At 46.5% G+C, this 25753-nt stretch overlaps 1 protein-coding gene across 1 annotated transcript; it reads right to left on the reverse strand.

Moving 5' to 3' along the window:
- Positions 1-195: 195 nt before the first annotated feature.
- LOC126543703 (lipase 3-like) lies at positions 196-23883 on the reverse strand. The gene is made up of 9 exons (XM_050190809.3): positions 23737-23883; positions 20211-20418; positions 18319-18433; positions 16701-16851; positions 15450-15545; positions 11735-11887; positions 8784-8855; positions 8576-8644; positions 196-462 (listed from the first exon to the last, which is right to left on the reverse strand). The coding sequence occupies exons 1-9, from the start codon at positions 23881-23883 to the stop codon at positions 205-207; spliced, it is 1269 nt and encodes a 422-aa protein (XP_050046766.1). The 3' UTR covers positions 196-204.
- Between the last annotated feature and the right edge of the window lie 1870 nt (positions 23884-25753).

Consider the following 25753-nt stretch of genomic DNA (forward strand, 5'->3'; position numbering starts at 1 on the left):
TATATTTCCCTCGTTAAAAGTGAAACATGTGAGTAACGAATGCCCGTGAGCGTTAATCGGCTCTTTCTTCAGTGGAACTTGTAGCTACTGCTGATATATAACACTCGATTTTGTTCCAGATAAGTGGCGCTAAGCAAGTGGAACACCTGAATCTCGACCAGGCGTTCCACTACAGTGGTCTTCATTTCTGGGAACTTCCTTTAATCAGCCGTTATCAGTCGCGGTGTATCTCTCCAGAAAGGCGAGCAGGCGCCCGAACAACACGTCCGGGTTGTTCAATGCAACCAAGAAGTGCGCATGCGTGTAGTAGGGATCGTCGATGAAGTGGTCCATCGCGACGTGCGGCCCCAGTTCCCGGATGAGCTCCTGGACGTTCGGCGGGGTGATCACGTGGTCACCTCGGCTCCAGAAAATGCCCACGTCCGTTCGAACGTTGCCGAGGCGGTACTCGGCCGGTACCCGCTGCAAAGCAAGTGCCCGTCAATACCAACTGGTGGTTGCACAGATGGATGTATTAAACAGAAGAAAGCCATCAGTTTGGTGAGTTGCCCTTTAAATGCTACAGCGACGAGCGGGACGTGGTCAACAAAAGCCACTATCTTCGGCTCACCCTCGCACGCTTTCGCTCGCACCTACATAATACGGCGCGCGGTCACGTTGTTATCGCACTTGGGTTCTATAGGGAACATCTCTCCGACGCCGACGCCGGTGACGGTTGCGAAGATGCTCCTGGAATGCCCATATAATTGCGCTCGCAATAAAAATAGACGAGTATGAACGCTTATCCATGTAACCTATGTTCTGCTGGACCAGTTCCACTTTGTAACGTTAAAGTTGCAACATTCAACAACTTAAAGGCCAACTGCAACAAAATTTGACTTAGGTGAATTGGGTATTATTGAGTAGTATAAAATATTAAAGCAGTTTTCGCAGTGCTGTAGAGCTTTTACTTGTGCGGTTATCTTATTAACAGTATTTCAAAAACGCTTAAGCAGAAGATCCGTGCCCCAGGTGGCTCGTGAATATGACGCGTATTCAAAAGCATGGTTTCCGAGACTATCGGCGCACCGCAGGCGCCTCCCAATCTCGGAAGCAAAAAGCTGTGCTTGTTCTCGACACTCTGGGCTCTGTTACTTCCGGCGAGTGGTAGTGACAGTGTATTCTTTTTTCTTTTTAGTTCCGGTATCAAAAAGGCACATTTGTGCTATCTCTTCGCTAACGATTCACTCTTATTTCAAATCATGAAATGTTGCACGAAGACCTCCTCTTCCATTTCTATATTATCTGAAATTATCCTTCTTACGAAGTCCAAAATTTCACTGCGGAGTGTCTTTAATCCACGAGCCTACCAAGCTGTATCACAACGTTTATTGAAACTTAAGAGGTTGTGCATGCAGTGGTGTTCATTAGCCGCGTAGATTTATATTAAAACCTCTATGTGAAAAGGAGTAGCCGGTGCCAACTAAACGCGACAACATTCCTAAGTACGACATAATAAAGATCCTGGTAAAACACTGGCAAGCGTATTTCGAAGAACTGCTACATATTTTAGCAATAAATTTCATAACACTGAAGCATGCCATCCCCTCCTCCCTTCGCCCCGCATAGACAAACAAACACGCATGAAATCTCTGCGACAAGAATAAACCGAATGATTTTAGGAACGGTGCTTGTTTCGCAGAAAAGAGGGTATTTAGGGATTGCGACGAATGACGCGAATTATGACGAGGTTAGTAAAGCGGTAAAAAGACGCAGCGGGAGCTTCTTTGTTTGTTTATTTAGCGGCGAATACCCGTGTTCATTTCACTTAATACACAGGCAGACATGTCAGCCTCCCTCCCAACCCCTAGTTCAGTGAAAGACAAACATAGCACAGACACCCACAATCGGATTTCAATGTACCTCGGTTATGTGCAAGGGAAGACATATAATCTCGGCGGAGTGGCGAAATTTAGTAACGCATTATGAGAACATCACTCTGGTACGTACCGGCTCCGCGTTTTAGTTTTTTTGTTTTGTTTTCAGAACCGAACGCAGCTTCAAGCGACAGGCGAGTTGCTTCATTTTACTTCGAAATGAAAACCATGAAGAAACTACAAAAAATATCGCGTCGTGCTCAATGACGGGCCTTGAGCAGTGCTGTTTGTTTCATATTTACACAGCGATGAAGAAGGTGATAAAAAGTCGCTATGCTTTTAACACGCAAGAACTTTCTTTGACATCAGGAGCTACTCCCGGTGTCAGGTACGGCAGGTGGCCGGCTAGGGGTCTTACTGAAGGCACGCAAACAAAAGGATGGGGATGGAGGGAAGTGGAGCAAGTAACTGGCTAGTCATTCCATTACGGAGTAATCTGTATAGCACGTTCCTTTATGAAGCAGCTGGTATGGTATATTCCGAGAAGACGTTGTTATTCTGAGAATGAACCCGTCCATATTTTCTATGTATTTCTTTCCGTTTTTATCCCCAAATTTCGGTCAGCGTTTCAATGAGTGTCTGTAGGAGTATAAGAAGGTCCATTATTCTGATTTATTCGTAGTGTTGCTTCTAAATCGTTGTGAGACCTGTGCATTTGCTTACTTTATGACATTAAATTGTACTGCGTTGCAACACCATGTACCGTCCCTGTTGAAGACATCGCAATAAGGCCAACAGCCAGCCAGCAGACAAATAAAAGAAGAGTGACGAAGGGAAGCGGGAGAGGGTGCAGGGGGGAGCACGTAAACAATGGCATCGCATTATAAAGCTACCACTACGTGGCTATAACTTTGAGCGTGGAGAAGACAGAGGAAGTAAGAAACCACAAGCAGATGAGATAATGTATGTGATGACTCAATGAACCCGTTTTCATGAAAGATTTCTTTTTAATACACTGTGGAGAGAAAGCAAAGGACAATTCACCAGTTTCACTCAGGAATGTAGTTCTAGGTCATATTTTGATGCCACTTGTGTCATACTTTATGCAAAGCAATTACAACACACGATTGATTGTCAAAGTGGCTTATATTCCGCGCGAGGACATCAGAAGCACCCCCTCGACATCGCTTTCGTTAAAAAAATCGCTTTTCTCGAAGGTGGCTGGCGAGAAAGTTGCGTTTCCGAACTCGTATGGAATGAGCCATTTTGTCAAATGGCCACTTTTTTGTATTTGTTGCTACCCGTCCTATTTGTTTTTACCCGAGACAGAGGGTGCGTGTTCGATCTAGCTCGGCTGCGGCAGTCGCATTACGATGGGCGCCAAATTCAAAAACGCTCGAGCCCTGTTTGCACGTTAAAGAACCCCAGGTGGTCGACATTAATTCGGTGTGCCCCACTACGGCGTTCTCGTAATCACATCGTGGTTTTGACCCGTAAAACTCCGGAAGTTAACTTTTAGTTAATTTCGAAGGAGAGTGTGCGTGCTAGAATGCGAAGTTGTCTCGCAGCGTCGGTCCTTGAGAGAGGAATGGGGACGCAGCGGTCTTCTTTGTTTGACGTCCGAGCTGCCTTATCTGCGTCACCATTTCCAATGATACCGCAACGACCTAGTGTCCATTGAAAGCAGATATCATGGCCCTCGTCTTATAAGCACTTGGTAAACACTCGGGGCAGTTAAAGATACAAAACTTTACTCATCTCTCTTAATCTAAAAGGTGCTTTCGACAGCGTTTGGCTATCCCACACTTTTATAGTTCCTCACAACTGGCCCCAAAACCTTTCTCAGTTGTTTTACATTTCCTTAAACACTGTCATTTAGCGGTATAGCGCTTGCGAGGCGTAAGCCACACCCTCATTTGGAAGTCCTGAGGGCCCACTAATGAAGCCCCAACAGTGATATATTATTATTAATAACCCTTAAGTCTCCCTTTACCGCCCGGTGAGTCAATACAGGCATCTACCGACCATAGTTGGCTGTCATTTCCGCGACCAACAGCTCGGATCAAGAAGCAAATACCCGCTAGGCACTCGTGTTATCTCCAGCTGGGCGCGTCCTACAAAATCATCATCAGCACAGAAAATAATGCTTCGAATAGATCCCCAATAGTCATGTCAACAGTTCCACCCGAATTCGCAACCGCACTGCTGGTTTAAACGGCGTCACCCTGAAATGCAAACAAAGAATAAAAAGGCTCGGCGTAATTTTTTTATTCGAACCTTTACTGAACATCTGACTCCAAGGCCGCTCTCCAGCGCATCATGTCGCCATTTCGTCATGGACCGAATGAGCAATTAGTCACTGACATAAGACTTCTTCACCACCACGCAATAGAGAAAAGATACAACATAGCATGTTAGTGGATATCGGGCCATTCCGGTACCTACGGCAACGACCGTGTAGATGAGGCCGCCCGATCTGCTCATGACAATGGTATAGCTACGCAGTGGGCACCACTGCTATACCATTATCGAGAACAGACGCAGCTACAGGGCTTTGTTAGCTCGCACGTGAACTTATACTTGTACAGTGGAAATCGACGGAATTTACCAACGCTCGTCTGCACAACTAGGATCCGAATCAACGGCTCCACCTTCCGTCAGGACTACCGAGAGCTGAGGAGACGCTTTTGTGCCGCTTGGCGTGGGCCTTGCGGATGCGTACTCGTTTCGGATCGTAATGGCCAACAGCCCTACATGCGATAACTGTAGCTGCGAGGAAACGATGGCCCACCTCTGTGAATGTCCCCGCTTCAGTGCGCCCAGGAAATAACTTTCAAGAGTGCTAGATAGTCTTGACAAGCGCCCTTTGTCGGAGGAAAAGGTCCTGAGACACTGGCCGAGACCGTCCTAAGCACAGAAGGCTTTGAAAGCGTCGTTGCGCTTCTTGCGTGGGACTGATCTTAGAGACAGACTGTAAGCAGTGCCGTATGCTCTTTTCCTTTTTCTCTTTTATTTTTGCCGTTCTTTTCTTATTTCCTTTTTCTTGTTTTTTTGTAACATTTCTTTTCTATTAGCTTTTATTCCCCTTACCCCCTTTCCCCAGCGCAGGGTAGCCAGCCGGTCTGAGAACTGGCTAACCTCCTCCTCCTCCTCCTCCTCCTCCTCCTCTATAAACCACCTGTTAACAAAACCAGAAATTCTTTGCTCCCGTTCGTTAACTTCTTTATTATAGCATTACTCTGTATGCACAACCGACATCCGCCTTTCATAACATTTCCATTACCCGCCTGGTGGTTCCAACATCTCAGTTCCCTTCAAAACTGACCGGCATACAACGCCCACTCCTAAACACCACCCTAGGTGCATTCCGCACAACTCGTGCGGAACGGATGCTTGTCAGTCGAAAGCACCTGTCTTGTCGCCTGTCTTGTCCTGCCTTGTTATCGTGCTCGATTTTTACCTATGAACGTGCACCAAGTAGTCCAGCATTTCATTTTAATATGTTACGTGTTCTCTTAGAACTAGCTGCGTTCTTTCATTAAATTTTATGAACGCGTAATATATGGGTAGGTAACAGTAGACTGGGAACTTCATTTTGCACATTATGGACAACAAGCGTGGGCAACTTCAAGAATCCAATAAAGGATAACATTTGACGGAGGGGTAACACGGTATATATATATATATATATATATATATATATATATATATATATTTAAAAGAGATGACAAAGGCAGGGAGGTTAACCGGAAGGTAGATATCCAGTTTGCTGCCATGCACTGGGCAAGGGGTAAGGGGAGGCAGAAAGATCTTTCAAAAGATGCACACACATGTCGCACGGTAAATCGCTGCATAGGCACACAGGGTGCCACGAACCCCCCTGAATGTACAAGTTCCGACTTCTAAACGCAACTGTAAAGGCCCACCATCCTCGTGACAATTTTTAAGTTAATGCCCGTGAAAAAGAAAACGGTCTGCGGTAGTTTCACACAGCTAGTAGCCAGGGGAAGTTAAATGTTTCTCCGATAACATCGCGCGTTTTTTACAATAGGAGGCACGTGAACGCTTTCTTTTCTTCTTCGAACCTGTTTGAACCCGAATGAACCGGTTCAGGAAGCTCCGAACCGGTTCGAACCATTACGATTTTCTCTCCGGAGCTGAACCTGAACCGAAGCAAAAAGATTGAGCCAGAGCCCCAACCAAATCCGGACAGATTTTGGTTCGACCCCCTGACCACGGCAGCCGTCCTCCCATTCGCTCTGTTGGGTATTCGTGTATAAGTACAAAATTAGCTCTAGGAGTGTTAGCCAGCGCCCCTCGTGGCTTCGCTGTATAATAGTGGTTTGTGTTATATTGCCAGATTATGCTGTTTTAACTTTTGCTGGGAATTGCTTTGACATAATTATCGCTCTTACGTTGTCGTTCTCACACAAGATGCGCTTGTTGTACCGAAAACTGCACGAGCGTTGTCGACCGATCACGATTGCGAGACGGCCGAATTCAATAACATTGCACGCGCCACCTGAAATGTGTTGCACAATTTCGAAACTTCGCAAGCGTCAACGATCGCTCTGGAACTGACGATGACGCTTTATTAGTGTGGTTTAACTCGAAGGAAACAGTGCTAAAAACAGGATGTTTCACGAGAGCGGACAAACGCGGCGCTTCATTTCGTCACCGTGCTGTTTTTAGCGCGGTTTCCTTTATGTTCCGTCCCGTGCCAATCAGCCCAACTCAACACGCTACTTCAGTGAAAATAAACTGCACGGCTACCTGGAACACACATCTTTCTTGCCACATGACTTTACACGACTCGGTGTTCCTTGCTTTCTGGGCACAAGTTATTTAAATGAAGTCTTCAATTTTTCCATTCAATCTTTCTGATAGTTTCTGCAATCGCACTGTCGCTACCCATGGGTAATATTGTTGCGTGTTACGCTAGAATAGAAACACAAAAACAGCGGCGATGTCATGCGATAATAGGTTGCGCCTTGTTATGCGTTGATAGACCACCAAATTAAATTTAGCAGACGTGGCTCTCGTCTTGCGGTTCCTGTCTTTGGCGCGTTATGGGTATGCTGTACCAAATTTATCGCTAACGCATACATCAGTACACTGTACTGTATCGGGGCTGAGCATACACGAGTCACTTAATCGCCGCTGCGAGGGCTCTTGGCTCCAGCTTTCTCCTGAACCGCTCGCTGCCGCTCTTTCTGAAGTTTGATTCTTTCAACACTTCTACCTTCAGCGAAAACAGTAAAAAATAGTTTACGTTAACGGTGAACCGGCGCCACAACCTCGAAAAAAAGCTGACATGCATGGACATGTGCAGGTGATGTGTCTGTCCACACGTGTCCCTTTCTGTTTAAGGACCTTGCGCTGTTTCGTTGTTATGTGTTGTTGATTAGTAACTGTCAAAACTAAGTGTGAGCCGGCCAGCGGCACCAATTGAGAAACTGCAGCTGCCTCTTTCCTTTTACAGAACGCGTACAATTCCACCGACACTCCAGAAAATACGACGTCTCAATAAGAACAACAATAAAACAAAGCCGCACGCACACACAATACAAAAGAAAAGAAAGAGAATAAGAACAAACATTGCATATGCATTCGCGTTTATTGAGGTTCATGCTCCCTGTGCCATAAGAACGCTATGGTATGCGTACACGCGAATGTCGTATTGTTCTTGTAGAGCTAACGCAAACAAACGAATGTCGTGTTGTTGCAGTCGTAAATCCAACAAAAGAACATCATATTGTTTTTGTAGTCCTAATAGCAAACAAAAACCTTACGTTCAGTTCGCGCTGATTCCGTTAGCAATGTCAGACCTGCTTGCATAGCTTCCATACGGGTAAGCTTTTGCGCAAACCCTTACCTGACCATACCAAGTCTATAAACAATCACAGAGATTTGTCGACTGAAGTAACTAATGCTATTTTAAATGCGTAAGCATTTCTGTGCTTACCAAACAAGAAAATTGTCCGTCCCTACGTCGGTCCGTCCCGTAAGAGGACCTCTTTCAAGATAGCGCCCTCAGCAGCGAGCGAAGTCGCATTGGTGGTGCCTCTCGCCTCAACGCCAACGAAGCGGCGAGAACACAACGCTCACGGAGCCTTCAGCTCACGCCTCACTCTGCCACTTTCGCAGATCGCTTTCAAGATACGGGCTCACGCATTTTTCTTCTACGCTAAGTAAGCGGCGAGAACACAGCGCGCGCATCTATCCGTCATCGGCACTCTTTGTCGGCATCGCATATCGCTTTCAAGGAGCGGTTTGCGCGGTGGTGCCATACGAAGCCACCGCCAGAGTACGCTTGGTCAATGGTTCGACGCGAATGGAAAAGGCGCTAAACAGCGATAACGGCTTATAAATGATCAGAACGTCATCAGCGTACCTAGCGCCTTCACCTGCAGTACTTTGCTTGCGTCATCAACGCTCCTTGCACCACCGTCTTCACCAGTTTGTGTCGCCGCAGCGCTGGTCCTTTGTACTGGCCAGATCCAGTTTCATAACATTGATAATGACACCGGGCTGCGTGGAGATGAACAAGTGGCACAATGCTTACGCATAGTTAGACCACTCCTAGATGAGTGTCTGCCTCATTTCTTGTTCTCCACATTACCTTTTTTTTTCATCTGTGTATTCTCCTGCTGGTGTAGCGTAGCAAACCGGACGTGAGTGTGGTTCACTTCCCTGTACACATCCTCTTTGAGTCTTACCTGACCGTAGATAAGCATGTTCCTTCGAGGCCCATAGTCGAACTTCTGAGGTCTCGCAGAAGCCACCAGCTGGGTGAAAGGACCAAGAAAGTCACACGTCATAAGGCTTCATCCGCTCTCTGCTTCAAAGGCGTTAATTGGGCGGGATCGCACTCTTGGCATTCACGCTTTCTTTTAATTTTCCCGTATTTCTGCCTTTTACGCGTACCTGAGCAAAGTGAACGATGTTCTTGGTGGACGTACCTCCAGGCATGAAATGCAGGTAGACAGGAAGCCTCGTCTGCGAGGTGCAACGTTATCATCATTATTAGGTTTTGAACTTTTTAAGTGAGTCTGGTTTAGACGATCGCCTCTAGAAGCTGTGAGACGTGCAGTTAGTGCGAAATGTGTTTGCGCAATAACTTTTTGTGACAAGATTACTTTTTGTATGGGCAAGATTGCTCTTACGTGTATTGCGTCTACAGTGCGCATCCGTATATAGGACAACGTGTATATAGTATCTCATTGTACCATAACATAATCACCCGCCCCCTACCTTTCCCTGTATTTCCCACTTCCCCTTTCCCTAGCGAGGAGTAGCAGGCTAGAGGCACGCTCTCCAGGCCGACCTCTCCTCCTTCCTCTTCATTAAAATCTACTCCTCCTCCTCATTATTAGGACGGGAAATGAAGCAGACACTACCAACGGTGTGCGACAGATGGGTAGAGACGAGGTCGGATGTTCCTGCTACAGTACAAGAAAGTCTGCTACGTCGCTTCACCGCACCCATTGCTTACGCGTGGTTTCACGGTAATGTAGTGCGATGAAGAAACCTGACAGACACTTGGCTGCAGGTGCGCTGCCTCCATTTATTGAGAAACTCTAAGCTCACATGTTCGAGGTTAGCAATGAATTATTCAGCCAACAGTTCGCGAGTTCTGCCAACAGAACTCGCATTCTGATAAATACACAAGGTAGTAGAGCTAGCTCTGTCTTCTACAACAGTGCTGCGACCGAGGCTACCGTATTTATTCGAATATATATTGAGCTCTCTTATCATATATTTTTTAAATTTGTTACGCTAAATGAACTACCGACCTATATTCATGAACAAATCATTTCGACTTAAGAGCGAACGAAGTTCCTCCATCGCGCCCGCCCTAAGGCCAGTCTAAAGATTATCCTGACTGGCTTAAAAAAAGGCTGCATAACCTATGCACTCGACAGCACCGAGGACGACGTCGCTTGGCGTGCCAAGGACGCCTGCGAGGCATTCGAAGAGGACGGCTTATTCTCTGGCAGTTCCAACGAGGATGTAGCTTGGGCGTCGACTAGCGAGCTTATGGTAAATAAGGATATGCCATGTTCCAAAGTTCTCCGTTTTTCTAATAGGATATCGTCGACCTACATTCGAAATACATTTCTTTCTCAGTGACTTCAATATATAAGGGTCGACCTATATTCGTGACCGATCTCTTTTCGAGTAAATGCGGTAGACAGCGCAACAGTTGTGGTCGCTATTCAAGTTTTATGTTTCAAAACATTTCGGTTCAGGCATCAGGAAGCTCTGTTTCATCTCAACCAATTCGTTAGAACTCTAGTTGCTTTATGGCATTCCACCAGAGCGAGAATATTTGTTGTCAAGCACCATCGACTCCACTGAAAAAGAGGGGTTTCTGGAACGGAATAATCAAAATAGAGCTCTTTTATTCGTTCCACATCGGGCCGAAACTCACGAGCGGTTATACATACTGAGACCCGCAGCTAGCAATCTCGCGTAAACAATTTAAACGGATGCGGAACCTAGTAGTTTAGCTTATACTAATGAAATCTCTTTACACTACTTGGGCGTCTTCTGCTAAACGTCGACTGCAGAAAACTTTGGTAGGTTAAGTTAGGTTAGGTTAGGAATACGCAGAATGCTTTGCCGCATTTCTTTTAGCCTGTGTGGGGCAAACAGTCGCGCGCGTCTTCATCACTTTGAAACTGACGTCACGCTTTTCTTAAATTCTGTTTAAGGAGGGCACAAGAGCTAAAAGCCCAACACGCCTAACAAAACCTAATTTATTCAAAAACTGCTTATAAAAATACGACAGTTGTGTTAGTTGCTACTAGGCGGCTTGAAGTGAAAAAAAAAAGTTAAGCGAAGGCATAGTCCACATTTCGATGCACCTTAAAAATAATTAGATAGCACCGTCAAATAAAAAAAGAACACTTTTCTCGAAACCATGTTTTCAAAGGCAGACATTTTTCTATGTTTTATTTTTCCTCTCCCAATCTCTTGTACGAGGACGAAAGACAAATATACGACAGGCACTACTCGCAACTAAACAGTAAGTTCAATCGGAGCAGGCTCACTCAAAGTGTTGTGCTCTTGTTTAAAGCTGCAAACCGTTGATCTCCTCTCCTTGTAGACACGCATTCTGATTCGCACCAAGGTTTTTTTTATTGTAACATTCTTTTCCCTGCTGCTTCACTTTCTTGGCCATGTTTTGTTCTGCACGCATGAGTGCAGTAGGGCGGGTTATTATGCCTTACAGGCATTACAAGCAGCATGAGGGAATCAAATTTAGGATACAAGGGGGTAGGGTGATCGAGGGGCAGCGGGGTGGGTTGAGGCATGAATTTGCATGCTGAGCGAAGGGAAGTGGGAAGAGTATAGAAATTGAGCGGACTGGTATTCCGGTATTAAATAAAGTTTAAGAGAGAAATTAAGACAGGGACCAGCAGGACCAACACGTAGAAATGCTAAATTGCAATTAAATATCATTGGGCCCAATAAGCACAATTACGCAATCATGCACACAGGGCTGGCCAAAATAACTTTAAAAGAAAAAAACACGGGACCATCACTGTATGGGCCTTTGGAAATGCAGGTGGGCAGACACCAGGCTAGCAGCTACTTCAGAAGCACCCCGGCGTTTGGCGTCTCATTCCTCCTCGTAACATGAAGCAGTGCGAGGTTTCGGATGCTGTGATGGTCCCTCCCCCCCCTCTCTTTCCCCGTCTCTCTATCTCTCTCGCTCAAGATGTTAGGCCGTCCCCGTGTTCGTGATCTTGTCGTATCGCCCAGTGACATTTACAAGGAATTTAGCTCTTCTACGCGTGCCTGTCCACGCTCACGCCCATCTTCCTTTGGCGATTCATCTGCACGCAGTGAAAACACGCCCTCGCTCGCACCTCGTTCATGTACTTGCTCCCGAGGTCGCCGACTATGTCGCCGATCAGCGAGCAGATCGCTCGCGTGGGGAGCGCGCAGAATTTGCTGGCCCACGGCATGTAGAAGGCGCCCCGCGGCAGCACTTCCGACAGGAACGCTTCGTGGCCGCTCGTCTGCGCAACGGGTCGCAGCGTTCGCCTTATTCGTCCACTGAAACAACACCAAGGCCTACACAGCGCTGCAGAAAGGACAGGGCACCTCTCACGCCTATCGTTTCGTACAAGCCAACAAAAATGAATGAATGAATGAATGAATGAATGAATCGATCAAGTAATTAATCCATCAAACAAATCTTTGTTGTAAAATGTTAAACTAAATTGGCAGTGACGAAGAACGTTCGCGCGATGCTGAACGAAGACGACATTCGCGAGCTTGGGCACCACCGAACGAGCAACGACGCCAGACTCGCAACGCAATACGGCGGCAGAGGTACCGGATGGACCGAGTGAACGACTTCAAAAGTACGGCCGGATGCCAAGTTACGATGAGATTATCTTGATAAACATTTCGGATTCACTTGCAGACTGTGCTACTATCTGTGGTTCGAGAACAACCTGACGAGGATCGGAAATGTACGAGACGTGACTAATTGGGACCGTGCGCTACAGGTACTGTCCCGTATGTTTCCAGGCGTTCCAGGTGACGTGGCCGACTTCAAGGTGTGCGGGACGTGCAAGGAATCTCTGCTGAAAGGTGTGGTGTCCCAGTACTCGATCGCGAACGGATACGTGTACCCTCGCATTCCGGAGTATCTGCTGAAACTGAACGCCGTAGTGGAACGCCTGATTGCACTGCGGATCCCGTCCATGTGCATCAGGCTCGTCACGGCCGGGGACAGTAGGGAATCAAGGCGCAAGCCGTGAACGTGCCCATCGACGTTCAGCAGACCATGCAGAGTCTTCCGAGGCACATCGACGACGACATAGCCATCGAAATGCATGTGAAGAGGCGACTGCTCGCCAAGCCGACCTACAGAATGGGTCTCGTGAAGAAGACGAACATCAAGGTGTGACTCGGCTACCTGATGAAGAGTCCGCTACACAAGTACCACAAGATTCAGTTAAAGAAATGACGACCATTCCACTCTGATAAGATGGAATGGCAGCGAAAGTACATTGCTTTTCATTTGAGAGCTTTGACTGTCGTCACCTTTCGCTGCCATTCTATCTTCACAGAGTGGAATGGTTGTCACAGGGAATGGCCGAAAAAAAGTTTTTTTCGGCACGTGTCTTCCTCGCAGCATGTTCTGTTCGCGAGACAAGCTGCCTTAGCGTGGTGTGTAAGCTTGAAAGCTGTGTTTTGGGTCTGTGAGTGCGAGTGTCAGCCAGCAACAGACATACTCAAGTAATCACGGCGCGGGTCTTCGTCAACTTCTTCAATGTGCAACGGAAAAGCACAGGAACGCGTCTGCTTCACTAAAGCTGCTACAGAAGTTTCGTAGGCTTTGTTCTGACGCGCTTCAGGAGCACACACTTCCGGCAGCTTGTACCAATGCAAGTTCAAAGTTCGCGCCGAACTGCTCCGGCGAGCTGATTGGAGGGGCAACAAGAGATGGCACACCAACATGGCTGCATTTCCGGCTTCAAAAACGTGACGTCAAGCCCTCTCCTATTTTGTTTCTTTCCTTTACGGTGGAAGGGCACTGAGCTTTTTTTTTTTATGTGCTTGCGTGTGTGTGTTTGTTTGAAATGTGTTTTATACCAGTCAATTAGACCGACCTCACTTTCACTATGACTCGCGCATTCGGCAAGGACCACTTCGATTGGCACTACACTCGGTGTTTGTTTGTTCTGTACCCGGTACCGGCCAATCGTCTCAGATTGAGTCCAGGAGCCAGCATGCAGGGATGGCAATGGTACGACCATGACGGCGTGGTGACGACATTACTTTCTGTACGACCCAGCTATTTGTCAAAAACTAATCGGCAAGGCGGCAGCCAGCAGCCAGCAGGCAGCAGCTATAGCAGCAGCAACAGTCAGAAAGTCGAGGGAAGAGGCAAAAGAACGTTCGCTTTTAAACAGTTTCAAGCGTGTTTTTAATATGATCTGCCTTGTTTTGTCAGAAGACAAGGAGTAAGCAGGGACCGGTTTTGGGGAGCCGAAAAAATCTGAGGATGAAAAAAACAACCTTGTTGCGTCGGCAATATGGAATCCCCATCAAGCGTACCTTGTTGAGCTACTGGAAGCCGTCCAAAATCGCGCATCCCAGTTTATTACATCCCAGTACGACTATCGGCTAAGTGTTAGAAACATCAAATCATCCCTCCACATTCAATCATTAGCACATCGCCGAAAAATCTCACGCTTATGCCTCTTTCAAAAGCTCTATTACAATTTCCCGCATTTACGCGACACTCTTCTTTTGCCACCCAACCCTACTTCACGCTGTCTCTCAAACACCCTCAGTATTCTACGTCTTCACGGCTCGACTAAATCCTTCAACAGCTGTTTCTTGCCGGTAGTTATTGCAGAATGGAATAGTAGTTTACCGGACCGCGTAGTGTTGGGGACTCGGTGCTGACGCCCGTTATTGCGAATGGGTCGCAAGCCCCAAGGGTAGCGTTGGCCTGGCGGCCTGGGGCACTGGAAGCATCCGAAGGTCCCGGCAAAGCATGAGTAGACTGGTAACAGAACAACTTGTTTATTCTAACATAGCAAAAGAGCGGCCGGTCAGGTCGACCGACGTGGAGAGACGGGAGAGCACGTAACTCAACAGAAGAAATCGGAGCCTCTCCTGGCGTCCGGGGGCAGCTGCTCTTATACTCGGCGTCGCGGGCCAGAAGGAAGGTCACGGGATGAGCCCACGCGACGGCGGAGCATGAGCCCACGCGACGGCGCGCACGGTCGAGCCGAGAGACATGTTGAGCCGAGTGTAGTGACGCATCGCCAACCCGCCGACGGACAGACCTCCTGGCACCTCACTTGGGGAGCTCCGCTCCCCGGCTGCCGCGCATTGACAACCGTGGGCACACACACACACACGCACACACGAAGACACGTGGCACTGAAACACGCCTGGACACGCTTGGCGGGGAGGCGTTGCGGCGGCGTCGAACGGGCCAAAATGTCCGCCGCTTTGAACGAAGCCCCGGCGTCCGTTGCATCCGCGCCGGCATTACCGCGCGTTGTAGGCGAAACGTAACAGTAGTAATCGGACGTAATCCTACCAAGTTTCGAAACATACTAACGAACTTTCTGAGTATTGATGCTTAATGGATGTGACTTATTTTTACTACATCACATTTTTTTAGAGCATTGGTTATTACTTTTTGTGTTTGACATTCATTTGATTACACCTTCTTTACCCCTTATGAATGTTATTGTCATTGTTTCCTACTTCAGTCATGACTGTTTGTGCGTTTATTTTTCTTATGTATGCTCCCCCCTTATGTAATACCCCAACAGGGGCCCTTAAGGGTCAATAAATTATGATGATGATGATGACTATGATGAAGAAGAATTATCCGTCTAAGAGTAAAAAAGAGTTAGTAGAAAAAAGGTAGGCATGCAAAAACACGAATTTTACCGCACTAATATACTAATACATAATAAAACCACTAATATGCAATGAAAAAGAGGCTAAAGTTCAATAAGAGATTGATGGAAAATTGTTATTTATTATTCGTCCTTCAGTTAGTTTTAGTGTATTACGCAGAAATATGAGACCTTTGCCTACCAAGTACTTCTCGGCGTACGGCGTGAACGCTGTCAATGCGACGATTTCCACGTGCGTCAGCTTGTTGAACGGTGCCAACCCGGCGAATGCCTTCACCTGCGCAGCGGTTGATGTGACTGAGTTCAGTTGCCACCTGGTCAGTGCATTCTTATATTTCGCGCATCGATATTCTTGTCAACGTGACTCTTACATTCCTTTGATACATACCGTTATAACAACGCACTCTGGGCTTTCACTCTTGCTGGCGGTGCGAAATAAGGCGGGTACATCTCGGAGACAATGGATTCAAAGGCATAGGTGAGTAGATACTGACACCAACGCACGATACGTGCCCTCTCAAGGGTTTTAAAACGATAACATTGTAAGATGAAAAGAGGTGGTGTCAAAATCTATCAACCAGTGACCGCTGACTCTGAGTAACAGAAAGAGATCTCGAAAGTGAACTTTTTGTGAACTGTTTGCGTCGGAAGCAATTGCAGAACCGGAAACACGTTGTAGACACCATGTTTCGGACACCACCCATTTGGCCTTCGGCGATGTAAGAAGGTATGTCCTCCACAGAGCACCCGGAGAGCTCAGAGTAGAGGAGCGTGGAAGACGGAGGAGGCGGGGGGCCTTCGAAGCGATGCGACATACAAAGGCACGTGACAGGCACATCGGTGGTAGTTGCATGGGTGTGCGTCAGGTGTGCCGGACTATACTACTCTCGACCCAACTTATCACTGCGTGGACGTGGCTCTAACAAAAAGTGATGTCGATAAATAATCATCGAAATATAGGATAAGCCAAAAATACTATCGCGTTAAAGTCACAAGATGTAGAACGAGGAAATTCGAGTTTCTCTGTTACGCTTGTTGACATGTTATGACTAAATTAGAATAACTAATTAAATTTAGGCGTTTTAGATGCAAAAACCGCGATCTGATTATGAGGCACGCCGTAGTGGGAAGCTCCGGATTAGTTTTGACTGCCTGAGGTTCTTTAACGTGCGCTCAATGCACAGTACACGGTCGTTTATGCATAACGCCCCCTTGCCGGAATCGAACCCGCGACCTCAAGCTTGGCAGCGCCACGTCATGGCCACTGGGACACCGCAGCGAGTTTATGCGCTGCGACGGTACGCGCTTGGCGTAGGAGAAGTGGAAGAGCACTTTTGGGCTGATATTGGTGCGGGCCTCGGGTATACGGACTGCATTTGAGCACTTCCCCGCGACACAGAAATGAGACACGCAAGACTGCATTTTCACTCGCCTTTCGGTTGTACTCAGGTCTCTCGGAGAGCATGGTGAAGAGTACGAGCGTACCCTGTGAGACGCCCACGTAAGGAACATCCTGCCGCTCCGTGGCGCGAAGCACGTAGTCAATCTGCGCCGGAAGGTCCAACACGGCGTGTTCGTGAAAGCTGCGCGCGAATTCACGTGAGAGCGTAAGGGAGCGAGCCATTAAAATCATTCAAAGGGAGTAAACACTTAACGGAGTGACCAGCTACTTCTAATCTTCTAATAGTGATTTCGAACTGATTTTATTGGGAAGAGCGCCTGTAATGAGTGAACGCACCCGATGGATACTGACAGCGATACTAACTGCGATTCGTTGAGGTGTCGCTTAGGGTGAAATATATCTCAAGGCAGGTATTTTTTCACGTACGTTAGCCAGTTTACCTGTGTGCCACTGGTTCTTTCTTCGTCTCTTGAATGACGAGATGCCCCCCCCCCCCTTTTTTTTATTTAAGTAAAGAAAGGAGACGGTAGTCGCCTAATAATGGTGATGGATACTCCTTTTCGCATAGCGGAAACAACAACATAGGAATATGCGTAAGAACCAAAAAAAAAAAACACGTCATAGGGTCAGAAATCCACAGCACACAGTCCTATATACCCATGAACATATAAATATAAAAGGCAAATGCAAGTTGCACCACGCTTCATCGTGATCTTATCCTTTTCTGTCTTATCAGGAGAGGTTGTCGTATCTGCTTACCGAAAACAGGCGGAGTGATGCTACCAAGGCAAGTGGGCCTCACGTCAGCTTTGCCGAACCAACGTTCGCTATTATTTGCGTCGTCCCCCCTTTACGCCGTGTTAGGCTGCTGAGCACGAGGTCGCGGGATCGAATCCCGGCCATGGCGGCCGCATTTCGATGGAGGCGAAATGCGAAAACACCCGTGTACTTAGATTTAGGTGCACGTTAAAGAACCCCAGGCGGTCGAAATTTCCGGAGTCCTCCACTACGGCGTGCCTCATAATCAGAAAGTGGTTTTGGCACGTAAAACCCCATAATTTATATATATATTTTTTTTATTTACGCCGTTAGAAAATGTTCACCAAAGTGACTTCGTTTTTTTATCCGAACATTTGTTCGTTATGCGCGGCGACACCACGCAATGCGTTCATAGCGTCATCAGCCTCTGACATTAGCATTCTTGTGCAACTTTTTACTGAGGCATCCTTGTCTCAGTCGAGAAGTGTCAACAATATTCGCTGCATATATTTTCGCCGTAGCATCTTACTTTATTACAGTAATATTTTTGTCTTTGTTATACAAATATGTGTAAATACCTAATATTATGCACGAAGTGTTCTTGTCCCAATAACTGTGATTTCTTTTTTTCGGAACGCAAGACGATAAGCAAACGCGCCAACCGTCGGTGGGCGTATCTTGTTGTTTTGTCTGCTGCAATGCTATGGGCGTTACTGACAGTGATGTTGCACGCAGCCTTGCTTCTGGCTATTTCCACATGTTCGCGTACATAAGGGCTGCCTGTCATCAAGGCGCATTACGTCAAACTGTTGCCAGACGCGAAAAAAAAATATATGAGAAAAAGTACGATTGCGGGTTGCGACGAAATTATGTAATCAGAGTGACTCACGAGAAGTTCCAGAACGCCTTCGAGCGGACCTTGAGGTTTACGTGCGCCTTGCCGTACGAGTTTCCGCGGACGTTGCCGATCCAAACGTCGTACTGCTGGTCCGCGAGTACGAACCCTGCGTCGTAACGAGTTCGGGATGTGGTACGCCAAGGTGAACTTTAAATGCAAGAGCATTTATTTTCCTGCTCACTTTGCTCAATCCGAGTTCCTGGGTTCTGCGCGATGCTATGGCCTAATAGATGGCGTCGCAACGCTGGCTGATGACCAGTTATCGCGTGTCTCGGAGCACCGTCATCGCATAATGATGCTTCTTTATGATATCGGTGACAATCACGATGATGCTATGACGGCCACGATAATTACTATGATGACAGTGTAGTTATGAGTCTTCAGACTAGTATATATTCATATTCTGTCACATTGACACCGCCAGTCCTGGATATATGAATTCTACCGAAGGGAAGGAAAAAAACCTCTGTAACAAATTATTGATATAGAACACGGTGCTGTCCTTTTGTTCCTTGCACCTGGAAATTCTAACGGCATTATTTAATGAGTGCCGTAGGTAAGCTGATTTCCAAATTTTGAGACGTCCCCGCGCCCCTCTTGTTGCTGCAGCCTTACGGGCCAGAAAACTTCGGCGCTAGTGGACGAAACCTCCCGTAGAACAAATAGCACAGAAGACACGACAACGGGAACGTCGGAGTTCAAGTGTGTGTCGTTCTCCGTTTCGCCCGCTTCCTAACGCTGTTCGGCCAAGCTTCAGAACGTTGTCACTTAAGCACGAGGCATATACATTGTATACCGGGAATAACGCAGCTGTTTCTTTGACAGCCCCACAGACAAAACAGTCGTTGACACATATGTTTTTATCTCTTCGATTATTACAGGGGTCTTTGAACACTTCTCCGTCTCACTGACCCACGCACTCTTGAACGTACCTCCATTCGTCACTGCGCCTTGACTCGATAGTTATGACGATAAATTGTAGGTATGCCATTTGCACCTGGCAGGTGTTTGGAAATACCCTAGAGAATGAAACTTAAGAAGAAAGCACAGGAAAGCTATCTATCCACTGTCTGTACACAGAGAGATGTGAGAGAAAAAGAGTAGTAGTAAGGGGAAATAAAGGAGGTTGACCAGGCTGAGCGCAGTTGGCTACCACGGAAAGGGGGAAACGGCCGGCAGGGACTGTACTGCACCGGTGATACTAGTCGAGAAATAGAATGGCAACTTTATCTCTCGACCGGAGTGGTAACCGTGCTGAAATAACACCCTAAGACGATTCCTGATATTATTTTTGTAACCAAGACCTCATGACGTCACCAACAAAGATCGCCTCTACAGTCATAGTATATATAGGAACGACTGCAGCGTGCGACCTAGTGCACTGAAATTAATGGAGGTTTCTCAAGCAATTCGATCCTGGTCGTTGGAATTGCCAAGGAGAGTTATCGAAGCTCAGTATTTTCTTTAGTCGAGGGGTGGCGTTGTGCTCCGCTCTTCGAGGTGAGGTACATTTGTGAACACAAGGTTCATATTTGAATCATTAATATCGCTCCAGGCAGTTCCCAGACCCATCAGTTGCCACAATAATGAGCCGTGGTGCCCAAAACTGCGGTGTAACCGACTAGCCTAGCTTTGTTACTTAACTTGGGCGCGTGTTATTCTTGAAGTGGAAGCAGTAAGTGTGTCAGCATTGAAACCGACCTAACCATTGCTACCGCGGGTAAGTACCAAAGTGTGATATCTCTAGTACATAAAACAGAAATGAACTGCGGCGGACATCTGTTTGTTTTGTTTGTTAAATGTTTGTTGAATGCTCGTCCGTCCGTCCGTCCGTCCGTATCAGGCAAATAAAATTAACAAGACTTGACTGTCACCGAGCTCACCGAGCGACTGGTCCGGAAAATCGAGCACGTAGTTCGAGGAATCTCCGAGCAGGCCGCTCATGAGCAGGATGGGCTGTCTCTTCGGTGGCCAACCGGTCGGCTTGCCCATCCTGCCCCAGGGTATTCGGTGCATCTCGATGATGTAACCATCGTCGGTGACGACACGGTGACGTTCAAACGGGTAGCCCTTGCGCCTCACGAGGGTCTCCTGCAGGAGGTGGTTACCGGTTTCCACGTTACGGCATTTACATCGGGTTCAGGTTGACAGAGATGTTTCGACACCAACAAAGAGCGCCTTTACGGTCGCAGTATATATAGAAACGACTGCAGCTTGCGGCCTAATAGCACAAACATTTCGCAAGTGTTTATTCGCGTAGAAAAACAACTGGCAGCTATTGGAGAAAACTGATTATGCGTGCCTAGCCTCACATGCCGTATGTTGTAGAAATGTTCTTTTGCAGGTGATATTTCTTATACCATATGCACAGGGGTCGAGTAAGTGTCACGAGCACCTATGAATGTAATTAAAATTTGCCAAGAAAGCAGCGATTCGCCAAGAATGTGCCGCCTGGTGGAACTTAGAAGTGGCTGTACGTAGTTCGTGAATTTCGCACGGAACAATTGAAACTTTTAAGTTATCCTAGTTACTTTTGAATCGGGTTTAATTTCTGCCATAATGCGCACTTCCATATGGCTGCTTTCTTTTAGGCTAGTATAATCGCGTGTGGCAGACAGCGCAATTCTAGTCTTTGAGCTGGGTTACTTGAAGAGCCAGATGAGAAGTCGAAATGAATGTTTGACTAATTAAGAAAAGTTCACTAAACAATCTTAACGGCACCTGTTGCAATTTACGAGTTGTAGCCGGTATTTTCGCAAGGCTTATCCACTTGGAAGGAATTCTCATGATTACATCAGTTTAAAGATATAAACAGCAGAAGTGTGCAATGAAATTCCTTGGCGTTCCATTTATTTTTGTGATTGAATGAATAAAATCGCCTTTAAAAAAAATAAGTGTATCAACAATGTACTTCTGCCGCAAGTTCGACAGCGCATGTCTCGAAACCGGTGCCATCCTCAGGATTGGTTCCAACTCGACATGCTCTGCAATGTCACCAGCGAAGATATGCAAATTGCAATGTTTTGTTATGTAATTACCACCAAACGCCTTTATGACAAAGTGCCTGAGGCCTCCGAAATCAGCCCGTGTCCCACGCATTGGGGACGCGTCAAAGATCTCCTATTTGTCAAAATTTATCAGGAGTCTTCCACTACAGCGTGTCTCATAATCAAATGGTGGCTTTGACATGTAAAACCCCAGAATTCATTCATTCCTCTGAAAGGATTCGCTATACAAGTAACTTCGTTGTAAACGTGATGTACCGCACAGCTCACAATAAAACCGGGACAGGATACGTGTTATAATCTTCGTTATACAGGTTATTTCGTTGTGGAGGCCTTAGTTATAAAGGTGCTCGACTGTGCCTAAATTTTGTTTAGTGACCCTTTGTTAGTTATTCAGACATGCAGTTTGATTGATTGTGAAAGTAATGCCTGCCTCTTTAAGCACAGTTCGAGGATTATATTTGTGCTATCCGGCACGAATTATATTTAAAAAATCTGTAGAGCATAAAACAAGCACCTGTTGTTGCATAGTTATTCTAGAATTTCAATATTGTAAACATATTCACAAAACCTATTAAACTCTGCCAGCAGGTTTTTGTTTGTTTATTTGCTTTTTTGCCTGTTTATTACATAATGAGATCCTGGGAAATGCTATCAGCGAATGGCTAACGTTGCCATGGTGTGGTATACTTTATCGCCATGCCACTGCTTGAATAAACTGCATGTTGCTTACAGATATGTGTAACGTAATTTTCATCAAACTGCAATGTCATGATGGTTTTGTCGTGGCGGTGACATTTCAGCTTTGTTGTGATGGTTGAGAAAGCCAAGACGAGGTTCGCATAACTAGGCCCGACTATTCGGCAGGCGTCTAATAGCTTTACGAAATCTCGTTCTGCAATACGGCACAACATAGTGGTAAGTACTTTTGTGTGAAGCTATAATAATAATGATAATGATAAAAAGACGTTAGATGAAAGTTAGGTCCACCAATCGATGTTTTGCGAGCGTGAGTGCGTCGTTCTTGATGGTAGAGTTATGCCTATTATCCTGTTACGAAGAAACAAAGCGGGAGGCAAATTAATAAACTTATAAGGGAAAAATAATATCGGAAAACTGGAAACAGATATTCATTACATCAGTGAAATTGGACTCAGTGTCCAAGTGCCCGCTGTGCAAACTCACTCGCTTTTTTTTTATTAAATGGTTACCACTTCATTCTTACTGTTCCTTGAGTGGGTTCCGTTCTGTCAAACCGAGTCGGATTTGTGTTTGAGTGAGAACAGCTGCGCACATGCCCACCTGGGTACAGGTGAGTTATGGTGCGCTTGATGCGCAGTCGTTGTGCTTTATTGAATAGCAGAGAGATTTATTTTTTTTTCTAAAGTGGCGACGACGATTTGCTAAATCCTGATACGCGCATTCTGGTTTTTCCTTAGTGTCCTTCCATGTTCTGGGTTTGGTAAATACTAATATGTTACCATCACCATAACGACTAACCATCTACCACCCACCATCACGACTAACTACTACTACTAGTAACGCGTAGCTTTAGGGGGTTCAAGCACAATCGAATACACAGACAAATATGCGTCGAAACCAAGTCGACCAGTTCTGTATATTACTTTTAACACTGACATCATCGCCACCAAGACTGCTACTAACTGCTGCGTAAGGCTTCTACGGCTGCTAATGCTGCTACGACTACTGCTACTACTGCTACAAGCACTACTACCAATTGTATTTAAAGCTATCAAAGTATTACTGATACTAATTCTTACACTCTCACTTTATTTTTTTATGGATCCTCCACGGAGTTATTATTGTCTTCTACTTTTGAAACCAGTACTACTATTTATTTATTATATATTCATTTATTTATTTTTGTTGTCCATTCGATTACCCCATTCAGAGGTCTAAATGGAGGATGGACATTTCCAGTGGGAATGTTTGTGATTAATGTCTTGAAAAATGCACGACTGGAGTTGGGAACGGCTTCGGCAGGAAGATGATGAAGAGTAGCAGCACTACCAATACTATTGCTGCATTTGCTAGAATAATTGTACAAGTAGTACTGTGATACTGCTCCCGCTATTTTATTATTACTACTACTACTACTACTACTACTACTACTACTACTACTACTACTACTACTACTACTACTACTACTACTACTACTACTACTACTATTATTATTATTATTATTATTATTATTATTATTATTATTATTACGGGTACCATCAGTAGTATTGCTAGAATAATGCTATCAAGTAATACTGATGCCAGTCACGCCAACTTGCAGCTACTACTACTGCTGCTAGTTGCGCTACTACTGCTACCGGTAATGAATGCAGCCGTCACTGTGTCGCGGTGATATATCCGAACACGTTACCGCGACACTCACAATGTCCGTAATGTCGGGATCTCGACCGGTGTAGACTCGCGAGGTCTTCGGCACCAGCCGGTCGACGCCTTCTCGGCCCTCGCCAAGAGCCAGAACCGAGGCCACGACTGCGGGGACGACGAACCGCGAAAGCCGGCTCGGCGCCATGGTCCCCCCGCGCGCGTACCGCGGTTTCCGGACGACTCGCGCCAGCCGGAGTGTCGGCGATGCGACGCCCCCCGAGAAACCCGCGAGAACTCCGCGCCAAGCTCGTTTCCAGCAGACACCACGTGGACGCTCAATTACACCCCGTCGCCGTCATGTGGTCACAGCCAGCGGTACAGGGCCGGTGGTACGCTAGCCGTCGATGCCCCGGACGGGGGGGAAGGGGAGGGGGGGCATGCACAGCTGGAACGCGCGCGAGACGTGAAGCGCACTTCAAGGTTATCTGTCTTCCTGTATACGAAGCGGCGCGCCTACGGAAAAGGGGGTGAATGATTACTGGCCGCGGCTGCGCTGACATCGTTTCAGCCTGCTAGCTTACACCGGGTGCCCGAGCTATGAAGCTTCTTCCAGAAGATTAAGTTGTTTTTCAGTAATAAAGTATATTTCATTATTTCTTTTCTTTAATCGACGGGGTTACAAATGGTGGCAACTTCGGTCGCCAGCTTTTGTACGACATTTAATTGTGTAACGGCTATAGAAAAATAACATGAGGAATAGATCAAAGCAGGACAGTGCACAAACATATGCCCGTACACGGGCACTTACACTCCAGTGTAAATATCTATCCCAAATATTACGAGAGGGAACTGTGGCGTTATAGTGTCTACACTGGCTGCAAGCATGACGCTTCACTGCGGAAGTGAAAGGTACGTAATGCTACGTGGATTTCGGGCGGCCCTGCATTTCCTCCATTTCGCTTTCGACTGATTTCAATTTACGCTTAATGTACGTTCGAGAGTAACAAAGAAAAACGTAAAACAATCAAAACTCTTTCACTGGGTGAATTATTACTGTTACTAATTATCGAACCGACAGCAAGTTGTTTCTTTCGTCCCTTTTCACTTCACTTTCCCTTATCATTTATATACATTGCAAATAAATCACCAAACGATTTTCCTTATCCTTGGCTTCCTATTCGTTCACTTCATATGACTCTGACCAGCAAAAATCGGGCCCCTCAGTTTTCGCCCGTTTTTCTCGTTGTTACTGTGCCATTTAGGGAATTAACGCGCATTCATATGCACCACAGAAGTGTTCTTGTGTTCGCTGCGCATCGGATTGAGGGCGCTGGGACCAGGACTCGAACCCACGACCTCGTACGACAGAATGCTGCAGTTGTTAATCACTGGCACAGATTGTCGACAAAATCATTGGTATGTACCACCACTTGCTCCGAATCCTGCTTTCTACTTATGCCCAGCGCCCGTAATGGCCCATGCAGTACAGCCTTATAATCTCGCCGCATATTATCCTGCGCAAGGCGACGAAATTCCATTCACTGATTGATCCACGCATTAGATCCAACTCCCCACTCGGCTGTAATTGCGTGCATTATATCGATGAGGTTTGCGCCTTTCGTTCCTCGACTCATGCTATGAGTCATGATGAACCCGTGCGGGCTCACGCGTATATTTGGCCTCTGAGATGAGTTTCCCGCAAAAAAAAAAAAAAAACCATTAAATAAATGCCATCAGCATTGATCCAGTCGCACGAGACTGCTGGCCTTTGTATAAATGAAGTAGCCATCTCATCATCATCATCATCATCATCATCAGCCTGATTACGCCCACTGCAGGGCAAAGGCCTCTCCCATACTTCTCCAACTACCCCGGTCATGTACTAATTGTGGCCATGTTGACCCTCCAAACTTCCTAATCTCATCTGCCCACCTAACTTTCTGTCGCCCCCTGCTACGCTTCCCTTCCCTCGGAATCCAGTCCGTAACCCTTAATGACCATCGGTTATCTTCCCTCCTCATTACATGTCCTGCCCATGCCCATTTCTTTTTCTTGATTTCAACTAAGATGTCATT

The sequence above is a fragment of the Dermacentor andersoni genome, chromosome 10 (genome assembly GCF_023375885.2).
Source record: "Dermacentor andersoni chromosome 10, qqDerAnde1_hic_scaffold, whole genome shotgun sequence".
Classification (NCBI taxonomy): Eukaryota; Metazoa; Arthropoda; class Arachnida; order Ixodida; family Ixodidae; genus Dermacentor; species Dermacentor andersoni.

Excerpts from the sequence above, each read along its gene's own strand:
- LOC126543703 (XM_050190809.3), bottom strand. The coding sequence starts at position 23,883 with ATGGCGCCGAGCCGGCTTTCGCGGTTCGTCGTCCCCGCAGTCGTGGCC. Across the intron at positions 16,852-18,318 it reads AAGGCGTTCTGGAACTTCTC|CTTTCACGAACACGCCGTGT; the intron begins GTGAGTCACTCT and ends ATTCGCGCGCAG. Across the intron at positions 15,546-16,700 it reads GACCTGAGTACAACCGAAAG|GTGAAGGCATTCGCCGGGTT; the intron begins GCGAGTGAAAAT and ends ACCGCTGCGCAG.